The sequence below is a fragment of the Dendropsophus ebraccatus genome, chromosome 6 (genome assembly GCF_027789765.1).
Source record: "Dendropsophus ebraccatus isolate aDenEbr1 chromosome 6, aDenEbr1.pat, whole genome shotgun sequence".
NCBI classification, from domain to species: Eukaryota; Metazoa; Chordata; class Amphibia; order Anura; family Hylidae; genus Dendropsophus; species Dendropsophus ebraccatus.
Genome location: NC_091459.1, coordinates 40,578,130 through 40,600,174, shown reverse-complemented (window position 1 = coordinate 40,600,174; position 22,045 = coordinate 40,578,130). Strand labels below are relative to the sequence as shown.

The window sequence follows — 22,045 nt, the reverse complement described above, 5'->3', positions numbered from 1 at the left end:
CTATAATTTGTAAGGTGAGGGAGACTTCTGGGTCAGAGTACAGTGCTGTAGACCCCGCTATGCAGGCATTGCTCTCCCCGACTTTCCCTCCCACCCAGCACAGGGGGCTCAATTTTGAAAAACTGAGCTCTTCTTGCAAAACGCTCTCAATTCTCTTAAGTTACTCTTAAACCAAGGTACCACTCATAAATATAAATAAATATATATATATATATATATATATATATATATATATATATATATATATAAATTTCTATCGTTATTCCTACATTCTTAAGGTATTATATGGATTATTCTCCTTATTTGTAAAATATATGACAGAAAAAATATACATAAAAAGATGAGACCATTAAAAACAGCAAATTGATTAAAGCCCCTGATTTGTTTCGTAGAAAAGAAAAAAGTGTTTAATGGAAAACCCAGTAATTTCTTTTGGTAGTTTCTGCCTAGTCATCTTTTACTTATTGAAATCTTAAAGGGGTAACCTGCGATTTATTTATTTTTCTATTTTAATTTACTGTTTTAAAATCTCCAGTCTTTCAGCTGCTGTATGTCCTGAAGGAAGTGGTGTATTCTTTCCTGACAAAGTGCTCTCTGCTGCCACCTCTATCCGTGACAGTAACTGTCCAGAGTAGCGGCAAATACCCATAGAAAACTTCTGCTTTGGGGAGGTTTTTTTTTTTTTTTTTTTTTTTTTTTTTTTTTTTGAAAGACGACGGAAACAATACAAATCAGTCATATGAGGAATACAGATAGTCAATGTTACACTGCAACTCCCTGTCACTGATCAGCATATCTTGGCGGAATGCCATCACCTTATGAAATGGGAATCTGCCTTTTAATGATCAATGATGCAGCTATGTTGGGGTCGTCTTCTGTGCATGGGTAGTTAGGGGGGGGGGGCAAACTGTCTGCTTAAATAAGTTACAAAACAAAGAACTTTAGCTTTTTTTTTTTTTCTTAGGTGACATTGGAAATTACTACTATGGACAAGGGCACCCCATGAAGCCTCATCGGATACGAATGACTCACAACTTGCTTCTGAACTATGGACTTTACAGAAAGATGGAAATCTATGTGAGTCTTTGAAAATATCATGTATTACATTGTATTGTAAGGATAGTTTTGAGACTATTTTCTATTAGAAAATATGCTTAGGATGTAGTAAAAAAAAAAGTTTGTGTCCTCCCCAGTCCCCATCCAAAAGAACAGAGGTTAAAAAGCCCCTTCCCAAATACTTAAGTAATGTTCTTCCTGTCCCTGTGGGACCCAATTCCCAATCTCTACCTGGTGTGTGTGGTTTGCCTGTAATTGATTGGGTAATTTGGTCTCTATGAATCCTCCATGACAGCGCGGATATTCCTTCTCTTGCATTTATAATACACTGCTGTACAGTGTGAGGAGGGGCTTTTTAACATTTTGTGGTGCTGTTATCCTAGAATCTGAATTACCAGTAAAAAGTGATAATTTTTTATAAATTTTCTTCTTTTTTTTTTTTTTTTTTTTTTTTGCTAGTTTTACAAAAAAATTTAACGAACTATATACTACATACTAATGCACAGAATTGACATGTCACGTCATATGTCACTCTGTCAACTCTTTACAAGTGAATTTCTTCTGCTGCTTTTACACGGAACGATTATCGTTTGAATTTTCGCATAAACGATCGCATTTGAGCGATAATCGTAGCGTGTAAACACAGCAAATGATCAAACGACGAGCGAGAAATCGTTCATTTTGATCTTTTAACATGTTCTTAAATCGTCGTTCGCTAAAAATTCGCAGCTCGCTTAGTGTAAAGTCTTTCACCGAATTACCCTATGTAAAAGATGGCTTTAGGCGATCTTTAAAACAATCGCAGTAACGATTTTTCTTATGAATTTTCAAACCATTTTTCTAACGATTTATTCGTCTAAACGCTGATCGTTATAGAAACCAAATCATTGCTTCAAAATCGTTAAACGATCGATTGGGTGAATTATCGCTCCGTGTAAACGCAGTATTATGTTCCTCAATAAACAAGGTGTCATGTGGCTTTCTCAGTGGAAGTTGTGACTAGATGGGGATAAGAAAAAAAAAACTACTAGTGTCTGATATTATTCTATCTGCACTGACATTTGAAGACTGTGAGGATGCAACTCTTAGACAAGAAGGTGGTAACGGAACGTGGTAATCACAGCACAGTGTAGAGTTACAAGGAGATGCAATGTCGCTGATATTTTATTCCGCATCATTAAGGTTGGGTTTACCTTGCATTTTTTTCATCCGCTTCACTCTATATGTTTTTAAACTTTTAACTTTAAATATACAGAAAAACATGGTAAAAAAAGCATCCTTTTCAATTGTTTTTCTTTTTTTTTTTCCCCTAATAATACAAGTCAATGGAAAACTGATACCTGACAGATGGCATACAACTACATCCATTTTTTTTTTTTTTTTTTCCATTTAAATGTATACATAAAACGGACAGCAAAAATGCAGTGTGAACCTAGCCTTACTTAAATAAGCAAGTCCCTGATTATTGTAATGTAACATGTGTATATGTTGTTTAACTGTTTAACATGTTTTACTTTTTTCTTAGCGCCCTCACAAGGCAACAGCTGAAGAGATGACTAAATATCACAGTGATGAATACATAAAATTTTTGCGATCGATAAGACCCGACAACATGTCTGAGTACAGTAAACAAATGCAGAGATGTAAGTCATCTATTTACCTTCTCCTATTTCTCTACTATAAGGGGCCATTTCACGTCTGCAGAATACTGTCCAACATGTCACTAGAATAGAATTTTTGGAGCTCGCTGCGCCATAATAAATTCTGATGCCAGGTGGTCCAGTCTGTAGAATACCGTCCATGCTAGAACAGTATTATGCGGACATGTGACTGGCCCCTTACCCTGTGAAGTTAGAAATATTGTGGGAATCTCAAACTAGTGAAAATTTGTTGCAACAACATTATCCCTGTTGATTGTAGTAAACTCTCAGGGCTGAGTAGGGCTTGTCTTGTCCTGGTTGTAAAAAAGATTGTTCGCTTGACAGGGAGAAGCATCTCATTTATATGGTATCATGTACAATTGGACTTGAGTCTCTTTGGGCCATGACACTGTGGAACTGAATGTAACCTATATTATTGTGTGTTATTCAGTCAATGTAGGAGAGGACTGTCCTGTATTTGATGGCCTGTTTGAATTTTGTCAGCTGTCTACTGGAGGATCTGTTGGTAAGTGTGCTGCTTGTTGTTGTTGCTGTTATTACATTATTAAATTATTTATAAACTTATAAATATTTAGTTTATCAAATGTATTTATAGCTATTGATTTAATTTATATAATAAATAATTCATTTAATATATATATGTATACATATAAAGGTGTGTGTGTGTGTGTATAATATATATATATATATATATATATATATATATATATATATATATATATATTAATTTTTTTTTTTTTATTTATTTATTTATTTACTATATATAATTTCTTTTTTTCTAAATAAAATAAACATATATATGTTAGTCCCTAACTGAAAACCTGACTAATAACCTATAGTAAGCTTTCAAGACTACCTAGACTCCGCCGTGTCTAATGCACAGGCTCAGGTAGCTTTTTGCCATTTGCCATCTTTTCAATTAGCCACAAAAAGGCATCAACAACTGAGAACCTTCACATTTTATCTACAGCTATACAATGTTTGGTCATGTGCGGTTTGAAGGCAGATTTTGCTGACCAGTACTCGTTTTTTGTCGCCAAACACTGATGCATGTAAATGGCCCTTACTGCTTTAAAAATGATTTGATGTGTAGATTTATTATTATTTCTATGATTCCAATCCCCCCCCCGGTTAATGCTCCTTTTTATTTTTTAGCTGGAGCAGTGAAACTGAATCGTCAGCAGACAGACATGGCCGTAAACTGGGCAGGAGGGTTACACCATGCTAAGAAATCTGAAGCGTCTGGGTTCTGTTACGTCAATGATATTGTTCTTGCCATTCTGGAGTTACTAAAGTGAGTTTGTACTCCTTTTTTTTTTTTTTTTGTGTGTGTGTCTTGGTCTATGTATTCGTTCTGCAATTGCATCAGCAAAATTGGTTCTCTGCCTAAGGCAGACTCTAGATTCAGATCACTGTTCCGACAGGATGGAGGTAAGTAGTATTCCTCCATCTGTTCGGAATGCTGTGGAGGTGCCGATCAGTTTTCCTATCAGTCACTGACAGGTACCGCTCCGCTCAATGACTCCCTTAAATGCTACAATCGCTACAGATTGCAGCGTTTAAGCAGTTAATGACTGGCAGCAGTGCAACACGGTTGTGTGCGTGTGCAGCACAGCGCCTGTTAAAACTCTTTTACATCAGGAACGTATATATACTGCATGGGGCATCGGTTGTAAAAATGTATATCGGCGTATGACAGAGATAAAGGGGTAAGATGGCTATTCTGGCCATGTCAAATGGCCTTGGTGTTTTCAAAATAAAAAAATAAAAAAAAAGCTTACTGCTCCGAACCCCTGTAGCTGATATTTTAACTGGTTGTAAGACAGGGGTCTCAAACTCAATTTACCCGGGGGCCGCTGGAGGTAGAGTCTGGGTGAGGCTGGGCCGCATCAGGGTTTCCACAAGAAAAGCTCTTACAAAAACATTCCAATGTCATCAAATGTAATTATTATTCATATTCAAATGTCTGTATTGACAGTTCCTTAACATTTAACTTTCTGAACATGAAAGTTACATCAGGTGACTCACAGGGGACGTCTTCATTGATCGGAGTTCTTCCCTTTTTATCATCTTCTCCTTCTGTCCTCGGCCATTGTGAGAACTTCTTTGAGCCGCGAATCCACGGAATCTACCAGAGAAACATATTAGGCTCCTCACACTGGCACCATCCTCATCTCTCTACTAACTGCACATCTGTATTGTCCCATTTACACCCTCGTTTAGTGGGTAGCCTGACTCTATGTGACCCCCCTTATAGTATATGCCTCCCTCTGTGTAAAGATGGCCCCTTGCTCAGTCTTCCATATAGATGGCCCCATGTGCATCTCCTTGGGAGCCCCTCTCTGTGTAGTTCCCCTATAGTAGATGCCCCCCATGTAGTCCCCTCCTTATCTTCCCCCCCATATAGATGCCTCTTTTATGTTGCCCCCTTATCTCCCCCATATAGAAGCCTCCTTTATGTTGCCCCCTTATCCCCCCCATATAGATGCCTCCTTTATGTTGTCCCCCTTATCCCCCCCATATAGATGCCTCCTTTATGTTGCCCCCCTTATCTCCCCCCCCATATAGATGCCTCCTTTATGCTGCCCCCCTTATCTCCCCCCCATATAGATGCCTCCTTTATGTTGCCCACCTTATCTCCCCCCCATATAGATGCCTCCTTTATGTTGCCCCCCTTATCTCCCCCCCACATAGATGCCTCCTTTATGTTGCCTCCCTTATCTCCCCCCATATAGATGCCTCTTTTATGTTGCCCCCTTATCTCCCCCCATATAGATGCCTCCTTTATGTTGCCCCCTTATCTCCCCCCCACATTGATGCCTCCTTTATGTTGCCCCCTTATCTCCCCCCCATATAGATGTCTCTTTTATGTTGCCCCCTTCTTAACTTTTCCCCCATATAGATGCCTCCCTTATCTTTCCCCCCAAATAAATGCCCCCCCTCTTTGTAGATGTTGTCCCCATATCTTGTCCCTCGCAAAGTAGATAAAGAACAAAATAAAAAAAACAACTCACCTAACACATCGATCCCCCGTCGCAGCTCCCTTCTTATGGACTGACCCCCGGCTGATGCTGCCTCCCTGGGGGTGTCCCCGGGATTCCCGGACAGCACGCGCACCAGGGAGCTATGTGCGCCAGGCTGTTACTTCCGGGTCAGCGCTCCCTGACCCGGAAGCAACAGCTGCTGCGCACACAGCTCCCTGGTGCGCGTGCTGTCCGGGAATCCCGGGGACACCCCCAGGGAGGCAGCATCAGCCCGGGGCCGTCCAACACAGACTCTTGTGACCGCAAGCAAAACACTGCTTGCGGTCACAAGATCGATCAATGGGCCAGGCGGCGGAGGGGGGCCGCCGGGCAGTAAAGTGGTGGGGGCCGCAAACTTGTGTCCCGCGGGCCGCAGTTGGCCCGCGGGCCGCGAGTTTGAGACCCCTGTTGTAAGATAAGGAAAGAAACTAGATTGGTTTTTAAGATTCCAAGTCCCTTTAATGCCTCCAGATCAAGTGGGAAAATAGCTGATGTGCAAATAGCCAAAAAGTTCTGCTTTAAGGTTTTAGTTCTTTCATTGGTCCTGCATTGCCATTGTTTGTATGGGATGGTTGGGGTTTCTCCTTAGGTTCTGTAGGTGCTTTTTTGTAAAGTGATCCTTGCTGTATTGCTGTCTCATGAGGACTCAAATATGGTTTTCTTCTTTAGGTACCACCAAAGAGTGTTGTATATTGATATTGATATCCATCATGGTGATGGTGTTGAAGAGGCTTTTTATACCACTGACCGTGTCATGACTGTTTCTTTCCATAAATATGGGGAATATTTCCCAGGCACTGGAGATCTCAGAGTACGTATCACAGCTCCTGCGTTTTTTGCTTTTCCAGAGGGGGTTCTGTTATTTTTGACTGCAAAAGTAGCATGGTGTGCAGTCCTGTTTCCTATCACATACTGGATTACCAAATGGCAGGGACTAATCGTATTGTTAACCTTGAGAACATATAACACATTGAGAAACAACCATGGAACTTGTATGTCAAGAAAATCCTAATTAAAACGTAACCTTTATTAAAGTCGCAATAAAAAGATATAAAAACCCTATAATAAAAAAAACTATTTCTGTTGTAATAGTGTTTACATGTCATTTTTTTATGGATTTCATAAAGGTTAAGTTGTAGTTGGGATTCTCTAGGGATACTTTTCGGTCTATCGCAGTTCCAGTATATTTGTAAGTAAATGATCTGTTAGTATTTGTCGGGATTCATTTGGCTTGTCAGGGCTGTGATTTAAAATTAATTTGAAAACATTTATTTTAGTGCTTTGCAAAAGATTTATTAAAAAAAAGTGCATTTAGGGCTGTCTTGAGCAGGTGGTAATCTGGGTAAACACTCAGTATAAATTATATATAAAATGTATTTCCATGTCATCCAACATAGTTAGGTCAAGTTAAAGCCACTCTGTACCCACAATCTGACCCCCCCCCCCCCAAACCACTTGTACCTTTGGATAGCTGCTTTTAATCCAATATCTGTCCTGGGGTCCGATCGGCAGGTGATGCAGTTATTGTCCTAAAAAAAAACTTTGAAACATGCAGCCCTGTGTCAAATCGGCGTTGCCTAGAGTGTCCATGCCCTAGGATTGCGACACCCCTCCGTCCCTCCTCCCCGTCCTCCTCATCATTAGGAATACCCCTAGAACAATTTCTCCTATTCATTACCTGTCTGAACACTGCACAGGTACCTTAACCATCCAGCAAAATGAAGTGTAGTTTTGTAACAGCTGGAGGGCCTGAGTTTGACACGTCTGATATAGATTATGGGCAAAACAGCCGTATGGTGTGAATAGAGTATGGGCTAACCAACACTACGAAGTATATGAGGGTGTAATTGGGGACTGCAGTAATAATAATATATAATAATATAATAGGATAATAAATATCTCAGGCTGATATTAGAAACTACAGATGGTATAAACACTGGATGAATGGTGGATTCTAGATTCTGGGCTAAAAGGTCACAGTATGAAGTACAATTAGCTTCATATGTAGGGAAATCGAAAACACTAGGGGAGACTAGGCATGGGTACACTTAAAGGGGTTATCCAGCGCTACAAAAACATGGCCACTTTCTTCCAGAGACAGCCTCACTCTTGTCTCCAGCTTGGGCGGGGTTTTGCTGCTCGGTTTCATTGAAGTGAATGAAGTTTAATTGCAAACCGCACTTCAACTGGAGACGAGAGTCGTGTTGTCTCTGAAAGAAAGTGGCCATGTTTTTGTAGCACTGGATAATCCCTTTGAGTGTTGACTGTGGACTATATCAAGGAAGTGGATAGACTAGCGGCACCTAATTGGCCCATTTCACGTGGACCTCAGTGCAAGCCTCTGCGGTAATGGGATCTATATTTATAGAGATATAGGGGGGTAATTTATCATTCACCAGCCTGGTGCACCTCATGGAGAAGGCGCAGATTTTTGCCTTTTCCCCAACATATGGCCCTGCTTACTAAATGGTGAGTGTGTGTGTGTGGGGGGGGGGCGGAGAGGAAGTGTGGCCTGATTTATCATCATTTACATCTTCTATTAGGAGTAAATTTTGCTGGAAATCTACAACTGCTGTGGCAGGTGCGGATTCGCCAGATCTACTAAGGGGTGTATGCCAGCTGTGCATGGGGACGGGGCTTTATTTCAGACCAGCATACAGGTACACCTGTCTTGGTAAATTCACCCCCCATAGTGTATGTATTCTAATATGTTTAATATAGCTATATAGTTACGAGCCAGACCACTGCTTTTAGAGCAGAGTGGTGGTCGGTAACCTAGACAACAATTTGTCAAGAATAGGAGGGAAAGAGCAGCCTATGAGGAGAAGGAAGCAAGTTTGCAGAAATCAATAGTACAGACAAATTTAAAAAACTTTGTAATTGGGTTTATTAGCCGTAAAAATGCATTTTTATCATGAAAAAGCAGTTTGAAGCTCTCCCCCCCCCCCCTCCCCTGACCCCCCCCCCCCCCCTTTATGGTTTTCTATGGAGAGGGGAGAGGTGGAGAGAGATGAGGCACCAGAACAGGACAACAAAGAGTTAATTTACAGCTACATCACCAGGCTATCTCCTCTGAAGTCAGCACTGGCCTCTTTGACCTCTGAATACCGGCTTTCACACAGCTCCCACTGTATAATCCTTTGTTCTCTGCTGGCAACTAATCTCATTCCTCACCCCTCCCCTCTCCATAGGTTAGACAGGGCATGACTGATGTAAACCAGTCGAGATTTCCTGATAATGAGCAGTGAATGAGAGAGAGGAGTCTTTTTGAATGCAGATAAAGGCATATTTGCCTAATAAACCCAATTACAAAGCTTCTTAAAATCGCTTGTACATTTCTGCAAAAAATAAAATAAAATGACAGTGACACTTTAACTTGAGGAATTGTACACATATAATTATATTAGCGGAGATGGGAAAGTTCTGAAATTAACTTGGGGTGAAAGTAAAGTTTTGCTGTGATTCCGTGTCTGTTGGCTTTTATTATTCTGATATGTGTTTTTAGGATATCGGCGCTGGTAAAGGAAAGTATTATGCTGTCAATTTCCCAATGAGGGATGGGATCGATGATGAATCTTATGGACAGATATTCAAACCAGTGAGTATAACACATACTGACTGATCTTCATATTGCATCACTACGTGTGTGACACATGCTAGTAACATTTATATGGTCATTTCTGCAATGTAGATCATATCAAAAGTGATGGAAATGTACCAGCCCAGCGCTGTAGTCTTACAATGTGGAGCCGACTCATTGTCTGGGGATCGCCTTGGATGTTTCAATTTGACAGTGAAAGGTAATAATAGACGCTTGAATTGTTTGTGGAGAGTTTGCCGATTGTGTGGTCACTGCAGTGATGCTGCTCCACAGGTCAGGATAACATGACATTATTGAGAGTGAGCGGTGTGTCTCCATGCTGAACTGTGGACGGCATTATGACAGTGACCCTTTAAGGCTGTCCAGTGTGTTTTTATAGTCCTCTTAACAAAAGATTCTGCTTTAAGAATGAACAGTTGTTTTTGTTTGTTTTTTTAACTTTCCCTAAATGGAAAACTATTTTTATTACTTTTAAAGTTTATACAAATTTCTTTTTAGTTTAAAGTGTCAATGTAGTTTAAATTTTTTTTGCAAAAAATCAATAGTACAGGCGGTTTTAAGAAACTTGTAATTGGATTTATTAGCCGAAAAATGCATTTTTATAATGAAAAAGCAGTTTGAAGCTCTCCCTCCTGTCTTCATGGTTTTCTATGGAGAGGGGAGGGGTGGAGGGAGATGAGTCACCAAAACAGGACAACAAAGAGTTAATTTACAGCTACATCACCAGGCTATCTTCTCTGAAGTCAGCTCTGACCTCTGAATACTGGCTTTCACACAGCTCCCACTGTGTAATCCTTTGTTCTCTCCTGGCGACTAATCTCATCCCTCCCCTCTCCATGGCTCACATAGGGCTCGACTGATATAAAAGAGTCGATTTCCTGATAATGAGCAGTGGATGAGAGAGAGTGGGGAGGGGGAACCTGGGGAAAGTCTTTTTGAATGCAGATAATGGCATATCTGCCTAATAAACCCATTACAAAGTTTCTTAAAATCGCCTGGACTATTGATTTCTGCAACAACAACAAAAAAACACAACAAACCAACCGACAGTGACACAGCATTCTGTAATATGTTTCGGTCAGGGATCAGTCACATCATGCGTTGTATTTATACTGCAGGTGAAAGTAAACCAGATCAAAAGACTACAGACAGTGATTTTCTTATCCTTAGGCATGTGTTTTACAGGAGATCGGTGCTCGTTTGCTTTACCTTTACACGGCACAACAAATTGAGCAACCAGGCTGTGTGAACGATCCTTGCATCATTCGTGCAGCCATGGAAACTGACAGCACAGATTTGTATTGATCTGTGGTGTCTGTTTCTAGATCACCAGCAGTGCATACTTACCTAGTGTGCTTCTGTGTGATCCGGCTCTCTGACCCTACCTCCTCCTGCTGTCAGTCATTCTGAAAAAGGAGGTGGCTTGAAGAGAGGGCAGGGTGGGTCAAAAGGATGCCAGATCACACAGCAGAGCACTAGGTAAGTGTATGTACTGCTGGTGATCTGGAAACTGACAGCACGGATATATGCATATCCGTGATGTCAGTTTACCTTCGCCATTGTCCACGCATCATCTGTTCACACTGGAATATATGTGGCAGATAGCAATAAATTTTACTGCAATCCAAAAGATGCGCCAAGGGTCAGGTGTTCCTTCCATCCTTGTCTGAACTGTGTCTATTGAACTGCCGATTATCAGCCAATGAGACACTAAGCGGCCCATGTAAAAGCTTCTTAAGTCGCTTCTAGACTCCCCTGGTGGTTTATTTCCCTTCAAGAATTGTAAGCCCTTTGGTCCCACAACGATAGACCTCTCAGTCAGCCAGCACCCTGCTTCTGGAGAGATCTCTGGCTTGGCATACATTCCCAGTTATGTTTCAAGACTCCTGACCTTAAAGGAAATCTGTCAGCTGCAATTCACATTCCAAACTGACACTGTGAGATCAAAGAGACACATGGTACCTTTTATATATCTGTCTGTGCTCCCAGAATGTAAAAAAAAATGCTTTTTTTCTATAGAATGAAGGGTCAGAGGCTTTCCAGAACTCCTGGAGTGCAGCAACGTGTAACACCTCCTTACTCTTCCCTCCCATACCCGACCCTGCTTGGGACTCCACTTCCAGGTGTCAATCAAGCAAAGAGCAGGGGAGAGAGGAGACATTGCAGCAGGCAGCAGATCAGGAGCTTGGGAAAGCCTCTTTGACTGTTTGTACCAGAGAATAAAAGATTTTTTTTTTTTTTTTTACATTCTGGAAGCACAGAGAGGTACCAGGTGTCTCCTTCACAGTATCAGCAGTTTAAAAAAGACTGACAGCTGACAAAGTGGTTGCAGGACCTGGCGGTCAGTAGATGACAGCCACTTGGCAGTATCTGTAATATGCACCTTTTTGTTTTAGATGCCCTAAAAATCTTTATTCAACCATGTATCACTTTATTGGAAGTTTTTTTGCTCCCTCCATTGGAAGTGTATTTAAAAAATCATAAGTGATAATAAAAACCTTGATTTCCTCAGGTCATGCAAAATGTGTTGAAGTTGTAAAGACTTTCAATTTGCCTCTGCTGATGCTTGGTGGAGGCGGGTACACTATCCGCAATGTTGCACGCTGCTGGACGTATGAGACTGCTGTTGCACTTGATTGTGAAATTCCCAATGGTAAGTCAATGTAATAAATTATTACAGCATATGAAACCAACCAATCCATCTTACTTAACATGCTGTGTGCTGGACCATCCAAAAGGAATGATTCTCTAATGTTAAATAAAGTACCTGTCACAGTGAGGGCTTACTTCTCCATGCAGATGCAGCTGCTGACGGTAGTCTGGGTTGCTGTGGAAATGCCCTAATCAATACTGAGTTCCGTTTACTACCCCTAAAAGGCTGGGTTCACACTACGTTTTTGCAATCCACTTTTTTCATCCGTTTTTTTTTGTGAAAAACCGCATCTGTTTTTTCCATCCTTTTTTCATCTGAACCCAGCCTAAGGAAGTATTTTTCTCACTGTGACAGGTACGCTGTGTTTAACAACTGAGGCATTTTTGATGGTCCAGCACACAGTATGTCATATGTGAGCTGGATGGATATTAAGAAGTTAGAAGGGTACTCCAAAGAAGTAAAAAAAAAAAGTTAGTTTGTAACCCCTTAGCGACTGAACATCTAAAAATGTCAGGCCTTTTAAAGGTTCTCGCTGTAATAATTAGCAAAAAGGACTACAACACTTTAGGCCTATTCATTAAGTGGCATCTTTTAGAGTGGATCCTCCTGATCATGTAATGATGAATGGGGTATGGTTTGGTTTAAAGGGATACGGCCACCCTCCCCCTTAGGCCTAATTCACATATTCGTTGTTCTGTCCGCAATTCCGGGCACCCAATTGCGGACAGAACATGAAACCAATGTTTTCCTGTGGCCCCGTTCACACGTCCGTACATGTATACGGGGGCCGCGATTCGTGCCGCAAAAAAACAGACATGTTGGAATGAGGACCGTTTTCTTGCTGCACGGATAGCACTATGGATGCACATTCGGTAGTGCGGTCTGCGGCCACAGACTGCACTACGGGTGTGTGAATGTGGCCTAACTCTTGCATCATTTAATTGGTTAGCTGTGCCAACTGGACGGGACTTCACAGCAGTTGGGCCCCATCTCCCAGCTGGAGTGATGGCCCATCTGCTATGAAGCCCCGCTTAGGTGTCACTGCTCTAAAATCACTTCATTTATTCAGTGGACAAAGTTTTATACAGATATGTATCAAATGTTTAGCATCTAAGCTTGTGGATGGGAAGGGGGGACAATATCACTTTAAATGTAAAAATTGTTACTCATCATATGTTTTGTCTGTGGTGTTAAAAAGACAGTTTTCCAAGCTAAAGATATCAGTTATCCTTAAGACATTCTGCTGGTGCTAAATATTACTATAGTTCAAGGAATGGGCAACAGTCTCCCTGGTTACACTGGCTTAAAGGGGTTCTCCAGCGAAAAGTTTTTCCCAGTAAATGAAACACATTACAAAGTTATATAACGTTGTAATATGCTTCAATCACCTATCTGCCCCCTTCCCTATCTTTTCCCCCTCAACCTCCCCTCCAGGAAGGGAAGTAAACTAATTCTTACCTAATGACTGTTGACCACAGGCTGTTCTGTGGAAGCCATTTTATGACAATTACATCATCTGCGTAGGCACAGCTTCCTGGTTTGGGGTTTCCCATGATGCACTTTGTCTCCTGTGATGTCTAACTGACTCTGTAAAACTGTTAGATGGCTTACATCTTGCTCAGCCAATCAGAGCTTGGCAACCTGAGTCATCTGACAAAGGGAGGCTGGCCCAACAGGGCTTAGACCCGCCTCCGTCTTGATGATGTCATTGTCACAAAATGGCTGCCACAGAAAAGCCTGGGGTCAACAGTCAACTTTGTAATGTGTTTCAATTACTGGGAAAATGCTTTTCGCTGGAGTACCCCTTTGCAGGTCTATCCCCCCCCCCCCCATAGTGTTTTTATGTGCCATCCTAACTTAAAGACATAGTGCTGCGATTGTCTTTTTTCTGCTTAATTAACTCACATTACAAAGTTATATAACTTTGTAATGTGTGTAAATAAGCTGTCTGGCCCCAGGCCGCCCACTATGCATATTCATGTACGCATAGTTAGCGGCACAGGAGGGGGTAGGCCGAGCTGGTGCTCCAGGCCGACGTGCGATGCCCCGGATTAGCATAGAAGCAATTAGGGAATTTCTACAGAATGCCGAGGAGAAGAGAAAAATGATTAACAGTCCTGCAGTTATAAGGGGAAGGGCTTCTTTGGGTATGTCAGGAGGTTCATTGTACAGAACCTGCTGATAGTGCCGCTTTAAAGGGGTTGATGGCAGACAACAGTGCGGTTGCTGCTGTCTGTCATTATTTCTGGCTCCTATTAATGTGTGCGGGGCTGCTCACACTGAAGCATCCCCGAATACATTAAAACCCTTCTATGCCAGGAACGTTTAGAGTTTCTAACTGGTCAGGGCATCAATGGTTAACATTTTTATATATGTATTGCTGACATGAAGGGGTTAAAGTGTCACTGTCGTGAATTTTTTTTTTCTTTTTTTTTTTTTGCAGAAATCAATAGTCCAGGCGATTTTAAGAAACTTTGTAATTAGGTTTATTAGCCAAAAAATGCATTTTTATCATGAAAAAGCAGTTTGAAGCTCTCTCCCCTCTCTTCATTGTTCTCCTATGGAGAGAGCTAAAGAAAAGACCAAAACAACAAAGAGTTAATCTACAAATACCTCAACCGTTATCTCCTGGGACAGTCACCACTGACCTGTCTGAGCTCAGATTACAGCTGTCACCCAGCTCCTCTGTTATCTGCTGTTGGCTAACTCCCTCCTTCTTCCTCCCCCCTCCCCTCTCCCTAGAGCAGACAGGGTACGACTCATGCAACAAGTCACAATTTTCAGATTTTTTGCAGTCGATGGAAAAGAGGAGGGAGGGGGGGACCTGGGAAAAGGCTTTTTACATGCAGATAATGGCATATTTGGCTAATAAACCCAATTACAAAGTTTCTTAAAATCGCCTGGACTATTGATTTCTGCAAAAAAAAAATACGACAGTGACTCTTTAAATGTTCTTTTTTTTTTTATAATGTTGGGAGCTTCAGAGCAAATTAATAATTTTCTTTTGTTATGGTCCCTAATATAACTTGAGGGACACAGGGCATGGCACAGTCTTGGCGTGAGAAGTATCTGTTGAATGCCCCATTTCTTTTATTGGTTATCTATGATACAATGGCCAAAACAATCAGCTCTTGCCTGTGGTGTGGTACGGTTACTGTGGATGTCGTCCCTTACATATGTTTTTGCTTTGTCTTTCAGAACTGCCGTACAATGATTACTTTGAGTATTTTGGTCCAGACTTTAAGCTACATATTAGTCCTTCTAATATGACCAATCAGAACACTCCTGAGTACATGGAAAAAATAAAGTAAGGAGACTGCTACTATCTACTGGCTTTCTAATGTTTGAATCTTACATTAACTTAATCAGCAGTTTGTCAGAATGTGTCCGTATTACACGGCACGATTAGGAGGAAGAAGCGTGCGCAGACCTGTCAGGTCAGTGCCCACTTCCATTCTATTTCCTGCTATTATATGCACAGATAGCAGCAGGGAAGGGCGGGAGCTTGGGGGACAGCAGCGGGAGGGGCTGCCCGGACGATCCTTAGATCGTTTGGATGGCCCATTGAACAGGGCGGTGGACTGCTGCTGCCGCTCCTGTTGCATTTTGCATGCCAGCTGATCATGGTCTATTAACAGGCGCTCTTACACTAAACGATTTTCGTCTGGTGGGAAGGGCCACACAAGCCATCGCTGTATCATTCACTGTTCCCTTTGCTGCGATCTGCCATCATTCCCATATCTTATATTACACGGGGAGATGAACAGCCAATGATTTCATTTTGACATGTCAAGATGACCCAATTAATCGTCTGATTGCTGCCCCAATTGCACAGGGAAATATTGTTATCTTTGGGTTGAATCGATGTGTATAAGGATTCTTCATCACAGGTGGTGAACGTATTGTTATCCTGCTGTAGACTTCAGAGTGAGTGTCAGTTGTCTCCTAAAGAAGGAAGAATCACAACAATTAGGGGAAGATAATAGTCCACTCATTTGCATACTGGCTCACGAAAATAATTTCCAATATGATTGCGCATTTGAGAGAGGTGTTGTCTGTTTTTTTTTTGGAGGGCTCGTGGCTCCCCTATAGCCTTATTTCTCAGCTGCTGAAGGTGGCTGATAAGCAAAAAATACCTAAAGGATTGCCCAATTAGTGTGACTCGCATTGACTTTAATGCAATTGTGCAAAAGGTGTAGTCCTAGAGTTGTGTAACTTGCTGGCTTTGGCTGTTTTTGGCTTCGCAACCACTTCTGGCAGTTAAAAATAGGAAAATGGGAAGGCCTCAATCTAAATATAGATGGGGTTAGATGGGATTAACCCTTTAAGGACCGGGGCAATTTTGATTTTTGCGATTTAGTTTTTTCCTCCTTGTGCATAAAAGGCCATAGCACTTGCATTTTTTCACCTAGAAACCCACATAAGCCCTTATTTTTTGCGCCACTAATTGTACTTTGCAATGACAGACTGAATTTATGCATAAAGTACACTGCAAAAGCAGGAAAAAATTCAATGTGTGGTGAAATTGAAAAAAAAACAACACATTTTGTGTTTTTAGTGGATATGTGTTTTTACACTGTTCGCCCTGGGGTAAAACTGACTTGTTATATATGTTCCACAAGTCGTTATGATTAAAACGATATGTAACATGTATAACTTTTCTTGTATCTGATGGCCTGTAAAAAATTAAAACCATTGTTTACAAATATACGTTCCTTAAAATCGCTCCATTCCCAGGCTTATAGCGCTTTTATCCTTTGGTCTATGGGGCTGTGTCAGGTGTCTTTTTTTGCGCCATGACATGTTCTTTCTATCGGTACCTTGATTGCGCATATACGACTTTTTGATCGCTTTTTATTAACATTTTTCTGGATTTGATGCGACCAAAAATGCGCAATTTTGCACTTTGGAATTTTTTAGCGCTTACGCAGTTTACCGTACGAGATCAGGAATGTGATTAATTAATAGTTCGGGCGATTACGCACACGGCGATAGCACACGTTTGTTTATTTTTATTAATAACCTGGGAAAAGGGGGGTGATTCAGACTTTTATTAGGGGGGGGATTTTTATTAACCCCTTAGCGACCCATGACGTATCTGATACGTCATGGTGCCGCTCGGGGTGTTCAGAGCGGGGTCCCGCCGGGCTGACACGTGCAGCTGGGCAGTGCCTCTATTAGCCGGCGCGGGTCCCGTTGCCGCGCCGGCTAATTAAGCCTCTAAGTGCAGCTGTCAAACCTGACAGCTGCACTTAGAGGCACTGCGCCGCACGTCCCTGGTGTCTAGTGGGACGGATCTCCCCCCCGCGATGCGATCGCGGGGGGGAGATCCGTTCTTCTGCCCGTGCCGGGCCTCAGCGTCGGAATGACGCTGATCCCGGCTTGGCAATAGATTGCTGTGGCCTGCAGCAGGCCATAGTAATCTATGACCGATCTAATCGATCTTTGCTGTGTATATACACAGCATTGATCTCTATGAGAGATCAGTGCTGTCTATATACAAGTCCCCCAGGGGGGCTTCTAGTTACAGTAAAAAAGTGTTTTTATTAATAAAAAATCCCCTCCCCTAATAAAAGTCCAAATCACCCCCCTTTTCCCATTTTATAAATATAAATTAATAAATAAATAAACATATTTAGTATCGCCGCGCGCGTAATCGCCCGAACTATTAATTAATCACATTCCTGATCTCGCACGGTAAACGGCGTCAGCGCAAAAAAGTTCCAAATTGCAAAATTGCGCATTTTTGGTCGCATCAAATCCAGAAAAAATGTAATAAAAAACTATCAAAAAGTCGTATATGCGCAATCAAGGTACCGATAGAAAGAACGCATCATGGCGCAAAAACTGACACCTCACACAGCCCCATAGACCAAAGGATAAAAGCGTTATAAGCCTGGGAATGGAGCGATTTTAAGGAACGTATATTTGTTAACAATGGTTTGAATTTTTTACAGGCCATCCGATACAATATAAGTTATACATGTTATATATCATAGTAATCGTAACGACTTGAGGAACATGCATAACAAGTCAGTTTTACCATAGGACGGACGACGTAAATGCAAAACTCCCCGAAATCAAAACAAATTCGTTTTTTTTTTCAATTTGACAGCGCAAATGATTTTTTTCCGGTTTCGCAGCATATGTTATGGAAAAATAATGCCTGTCATTGCAAAGTACAATTGGTTTCGCAAAAAATAAGCGCTCATATACATCTCTAGGTGAAAAAATGCAAGCGCTATGGACTTTTAAACTTAAAATGGAATAAGCAAAAGCGCAAAAACGAAAATAGGCTTTGACCTTAAGGGGTCAATAATGACACTTTTTTTTTTTTTTTTTTTTTTTTTACTTTTACACTTATACTAGAAGCCCCCTGGGGGACTTCTAGTATAAGTGCACTGATCTCTCATAGAGATCTCTGCAGCATAGATATGCTGCAGAGATCCATGAGATAGGCACTCGTTTACTTCCGGCTCCTGCAGCCGGCAGTAAACGAGTGTCGAGCCGGAGACGGCGCCATCTTGGAGCGGTCCCCGGCCGGCTTCAGAAACAGAGATCGCTCCTCCGGGACAACGTCCTGGAGAAGCGATCTCCACACTAGACACCAGGGATGACGCTGCAAACGGTAATCGGATGCAGCTGTCAACTTTGACAGCTGCATCCGATTACTGTATTAGCGGGCACGGCGATCGGACCGTGACCGCTAATACCTGCGGTCCCGGGCTACAAGCGGCACCCGGGACCGCCGCGGTTCAGTAAAAGTGTAAAAGTAGAAAAAAAAAAGTGTCATTATTAATAAAAATCCCCCTCTCCTAATAAAAGTCTGAATCACCCCCTTTTCCCAGGTTAATAATAAAAATAAATAAATTTAGTGCTCTTTACCTTTATTTAGGAGATCAGGGAGGCTTCAAATTCTCTCAAAAACCATGACGTCACAAATCAGGTGTAATTCCTATGGAGTGTCCAGCAGGGGGCGCACTATATGTAGAAGTCTATGGCACTGTATTGAAGTCTATCTAATGTAATGTGGTGTAATGCTTTATTTATGCAATAGGTTTCTGGAATAATCTGGGGAGCAAGGACACTTGCTCCCCAAATGGGGGGCACCGAGCAGGGAGGAAGAGAGGTGCCAGTGCATCTACCTCCCCCCTCACTCCCTGCTTGGTGCAGTGGGACAGATACACACTACTACTCCTCCCATCATCTGCTCATACTATGAACGTGTTTGGCCGCTCCTAAATTCTAAAGCACTTTTCTTTGTACTCTTCCCATTGTCTCAGAGATCTTACAATTTTTTTTTCTCCCCAAGTTTCAGGAAAAAAAAGTGTTTTTGGAACATGCAGCAATAATAATGCATAATGTCATAATTACACGGCTGCTCTTAGGCCACGTTTTCACATACCTAGGAACCTATGTGTCTGAAACCAACCCTTTGTGCATTCACCGATAGATGCTCAATGTTGCAGATCATGCATTTTATGTAGATTTAGCTTTTCTTTAGCTTTTTTTTTTTTTTTTTTTTCAAATTTATTTAGGCAGCGTCTGTTTGAGAACCTGCGTATGTTGCCACATGCTCCCGGTGTTCAGATGCAGGCCATACCAGAGGATGCCATTCAAGAAGACAGTGGTGACGAGGAAGGAGAAGATCCTGATAAGCGTATCTCAAGTGCGTTAATTTGTGTTTGTAGTTACATTCAAGTGGCAGCCAGCAGAAACCTAGACCTAGGAGTATGCAATACATCAGTGCAATATTAGCTAGCACACTGCGTTTTCGTGTCAAAGGGCTTTAAAGGTGACTGACTTTAAGGCTATGTTTCCACACAGTATTTGCACTCAGTTTCAACAGTGTGTGAACATAGCCTATGTGTGTTTGCAGTCCATCCCTGCTTTTTTTGTTGCAAAAGGGGTACTTAGCCTGAAGGAGTGCTTTGGCGAAAATTGTTTTTCTTTAAAATCAACTGGTGTCAGAAAGTTATATAAATTTGTAATTTACATTTAGTAAAAAAAATCCTGCTTTCAGTACTTATCAGCTGCTGTATGTCCTGCAGGAAGTGGTTTATTCTTTGCAGTCTGATACAGTGCTCTCTGCTGCCACCTCTATCTGTGACAGGAACATTTCAGATTTGCTGCTGGTCTGGACAGTTTCTGACATGGACAGAGGTGGCAGCAGAGAGCACTGTGTCAGACTGGAAAGAATAAACCACTTCCTGTAAGACATACAGTAGCTGATAAGTACTGGAAGACATGAGCTATGTATAACTTTCTGACACCAGTTGGTTTGAGAGGAAAAAAAAATAATCATCTGATTACTACTTTAACATTATTGATATTTTTTTCTAGTACGGGCATCTGACAAGCGGATGGCGTGTGAGGAGGAGTTTTCAGATTCTGAGGATGAAGGTGAAGGAGGAAGGCGTAATGTATCTGATCACAAAAAGGGAACCAAAAAAGCAAGACTTGAAGAGGACAAAAAAGAAGCAGATGATAAGAAGTCAGGTAATCGTTGATATTTCTATATTGCGTCTAAAACCTATTGAAAACTTTTTCTATAGTATTTTCATTCGTTGATTTAAAAACTGCTAGTTTTAGTTTACTTTAAATTATTAATTATATCTCCCTATTGCACACAGGGTGCTGAGAATGAAGCTATGATTCTTACCTCCCACTAACTTTGAAATCTGCAGGAAGGAAGGGGTGGCTGTGAAAATAACCCCATGCCTTGTAGCACTGCCACCAGATGCCATCTTCTTAAGGAAACCAGGTACATCACGAACCCGGTTCCTGCAGCAGCAACAGGGACGTCACTGCGGCTGAGCAATTGCCCGCTCAGCCAGTCAGGGACTGGAGCCCCCCCACCCAGTCACTGATTGGCTGAGCAGGCAACCACTCAGCTGCACACCAGGCGGCGCTACGAGGCACGGGAGACAGGTAATTTAACTTGTTAGTTATTTTGCACCCACCCCTGCCTGCCTGCAGATTTCATAGTTGTTGGGACCTTTAATCCCGAGGGTAGGAAGGTGGTTTGGTGCACTGAAGAGACATACCTTCATCCTCAGCACCTTGTGGACAGTAGTGAGATATGAGCAGGTTAGGGCCCTATTACACTGACGGATTTTTGCAGCCAAAACCAGAAACAGACTATAAACAGGGAACAGGTCATAAAGGAAAGACTGAGATTTCTCCTCTTTTCATATTCAATCCTGGCTTTGGCTGTAAAAATCTGTCAGATATCAGTTGGTGTCATAGGGCCCTTAGATTCATCGAACCTGCTGATTTTTCCTTTAACTAAAGATTTGGTCCCAGAGTATATTACCCATTCGCGTCAGTAATCTGTACATATACGTTCCTACTGCACATACCCCGTGGAGTAGGAATGTATATATACGTTCCTACACTGATGGAGGCTTTGTGAAGAGAGCGAGATAGCTGCAGGGAGTGCGATCCCGCTCTCATCTGTGTCCAGCGCCGGAGGTAATGATTCAGCTGTGATCCCACAGCCGACTCTCATGAACCCCTTAAACGCCGCCATCTACAGCGATCGTGGCATTTAAGGTAATCTGTGCTCAGTGACAGATTAAGCATCTGTTGCTGAGCACGGCTGCGGGGGCCCCAATTGCATTTGCCAACAGGCGGGGGTAAGCTCCTTGCCTCCGTCCTGTCGAATCGTCGATCTATGTGTAGAGTCTGCTCTCAGGCAGGCTCTATACATAGATTGCCTATTAACACTGATCTATGCTATAGCATAGCATAGCATAGATCAGTATATGCAATCTAAAGTGTTATCAAAACTTTTTTTATTACACTTTTTTTTTTTTTTTTTTTTTTTAAGTATTAAAAAAACCCTTATAAACCCCCTCCCAATAAAAGTTTAAAATACCCCCTTGCCCATTATAAAAATATAAATTAATCAATAAAGATATTACATATCGTAGCGTGTGGAATTGTCGGATCTATTAAAATATAACATTATTGTTCCCGCACTGTGAACGGCATTAGCGGAAGCAAAAAAAAACTACACACCAGGATTGCTGATTTTATTAAATTATAT

The 22,045-nt window shown here is 41.7% G+C and overlaps 1 protein-coding gene across 2 annotated transcripts in view; it reads left to right on the top strand.

Annotated features, from left to right (window-relative positions):
- HDAC2 (histone deacetylase 2) overlaps positions 1 to 22,045 on the top strand; it is a 43,064-nt gene that overhangs the window by 18,319 nt on the left and 2,700 nt on the right. For both annotated transcript variants that reach the window (XM_069974864.1, XM_069974863.1), the window contains exons 2-12: positions 965 to 1,077; positions 2,582 to 2,699; positions 3,148 to 3,222; positions 3,873 to 4,011; positions 6,410 to 6,551; positions 9,246 to 9,338; positions 9,432 to 9,540; positions 11,854 to 11,994; positions 15,193 to 15,301; positions 19,533 to 19,663; positions 20,338 to 20,493. In XM_069974864.1, coding sequence (XP_069830965.1) covers positions 1,003 to 1,077; positions 2,582 to 2,699; positions 3,148 to 3,222; positions 3,873 to 4,011; positions 6,410 to 6,551; positions 9,246 to 9,338; positions 9,432 to 9,540; positions 11,854 to 11,994; positions 15,193 to 15,301; positions 19,533 to 19,663; positions 20,338 to 20,493 — 1,288 coding nt within the window. In that variant the 5' untranslated portion in view covers positions 965 to 1,002. The remainder of the gene's footprint in view (positions 1 to 964; positions 1,078 to 2,581; positions 2,700 to 3,147; positions 3,223 to 3,872; positions 4,012 to 6,409; positions 6,552 to 9,245; positions 9,339 to 9,431; positions 9,541 to 11,853; positions 11,995 to 15,192; positions 15,302 to 19,532; positions 19,664 to 20,337; positions 20,494 to 22,045) is intronic.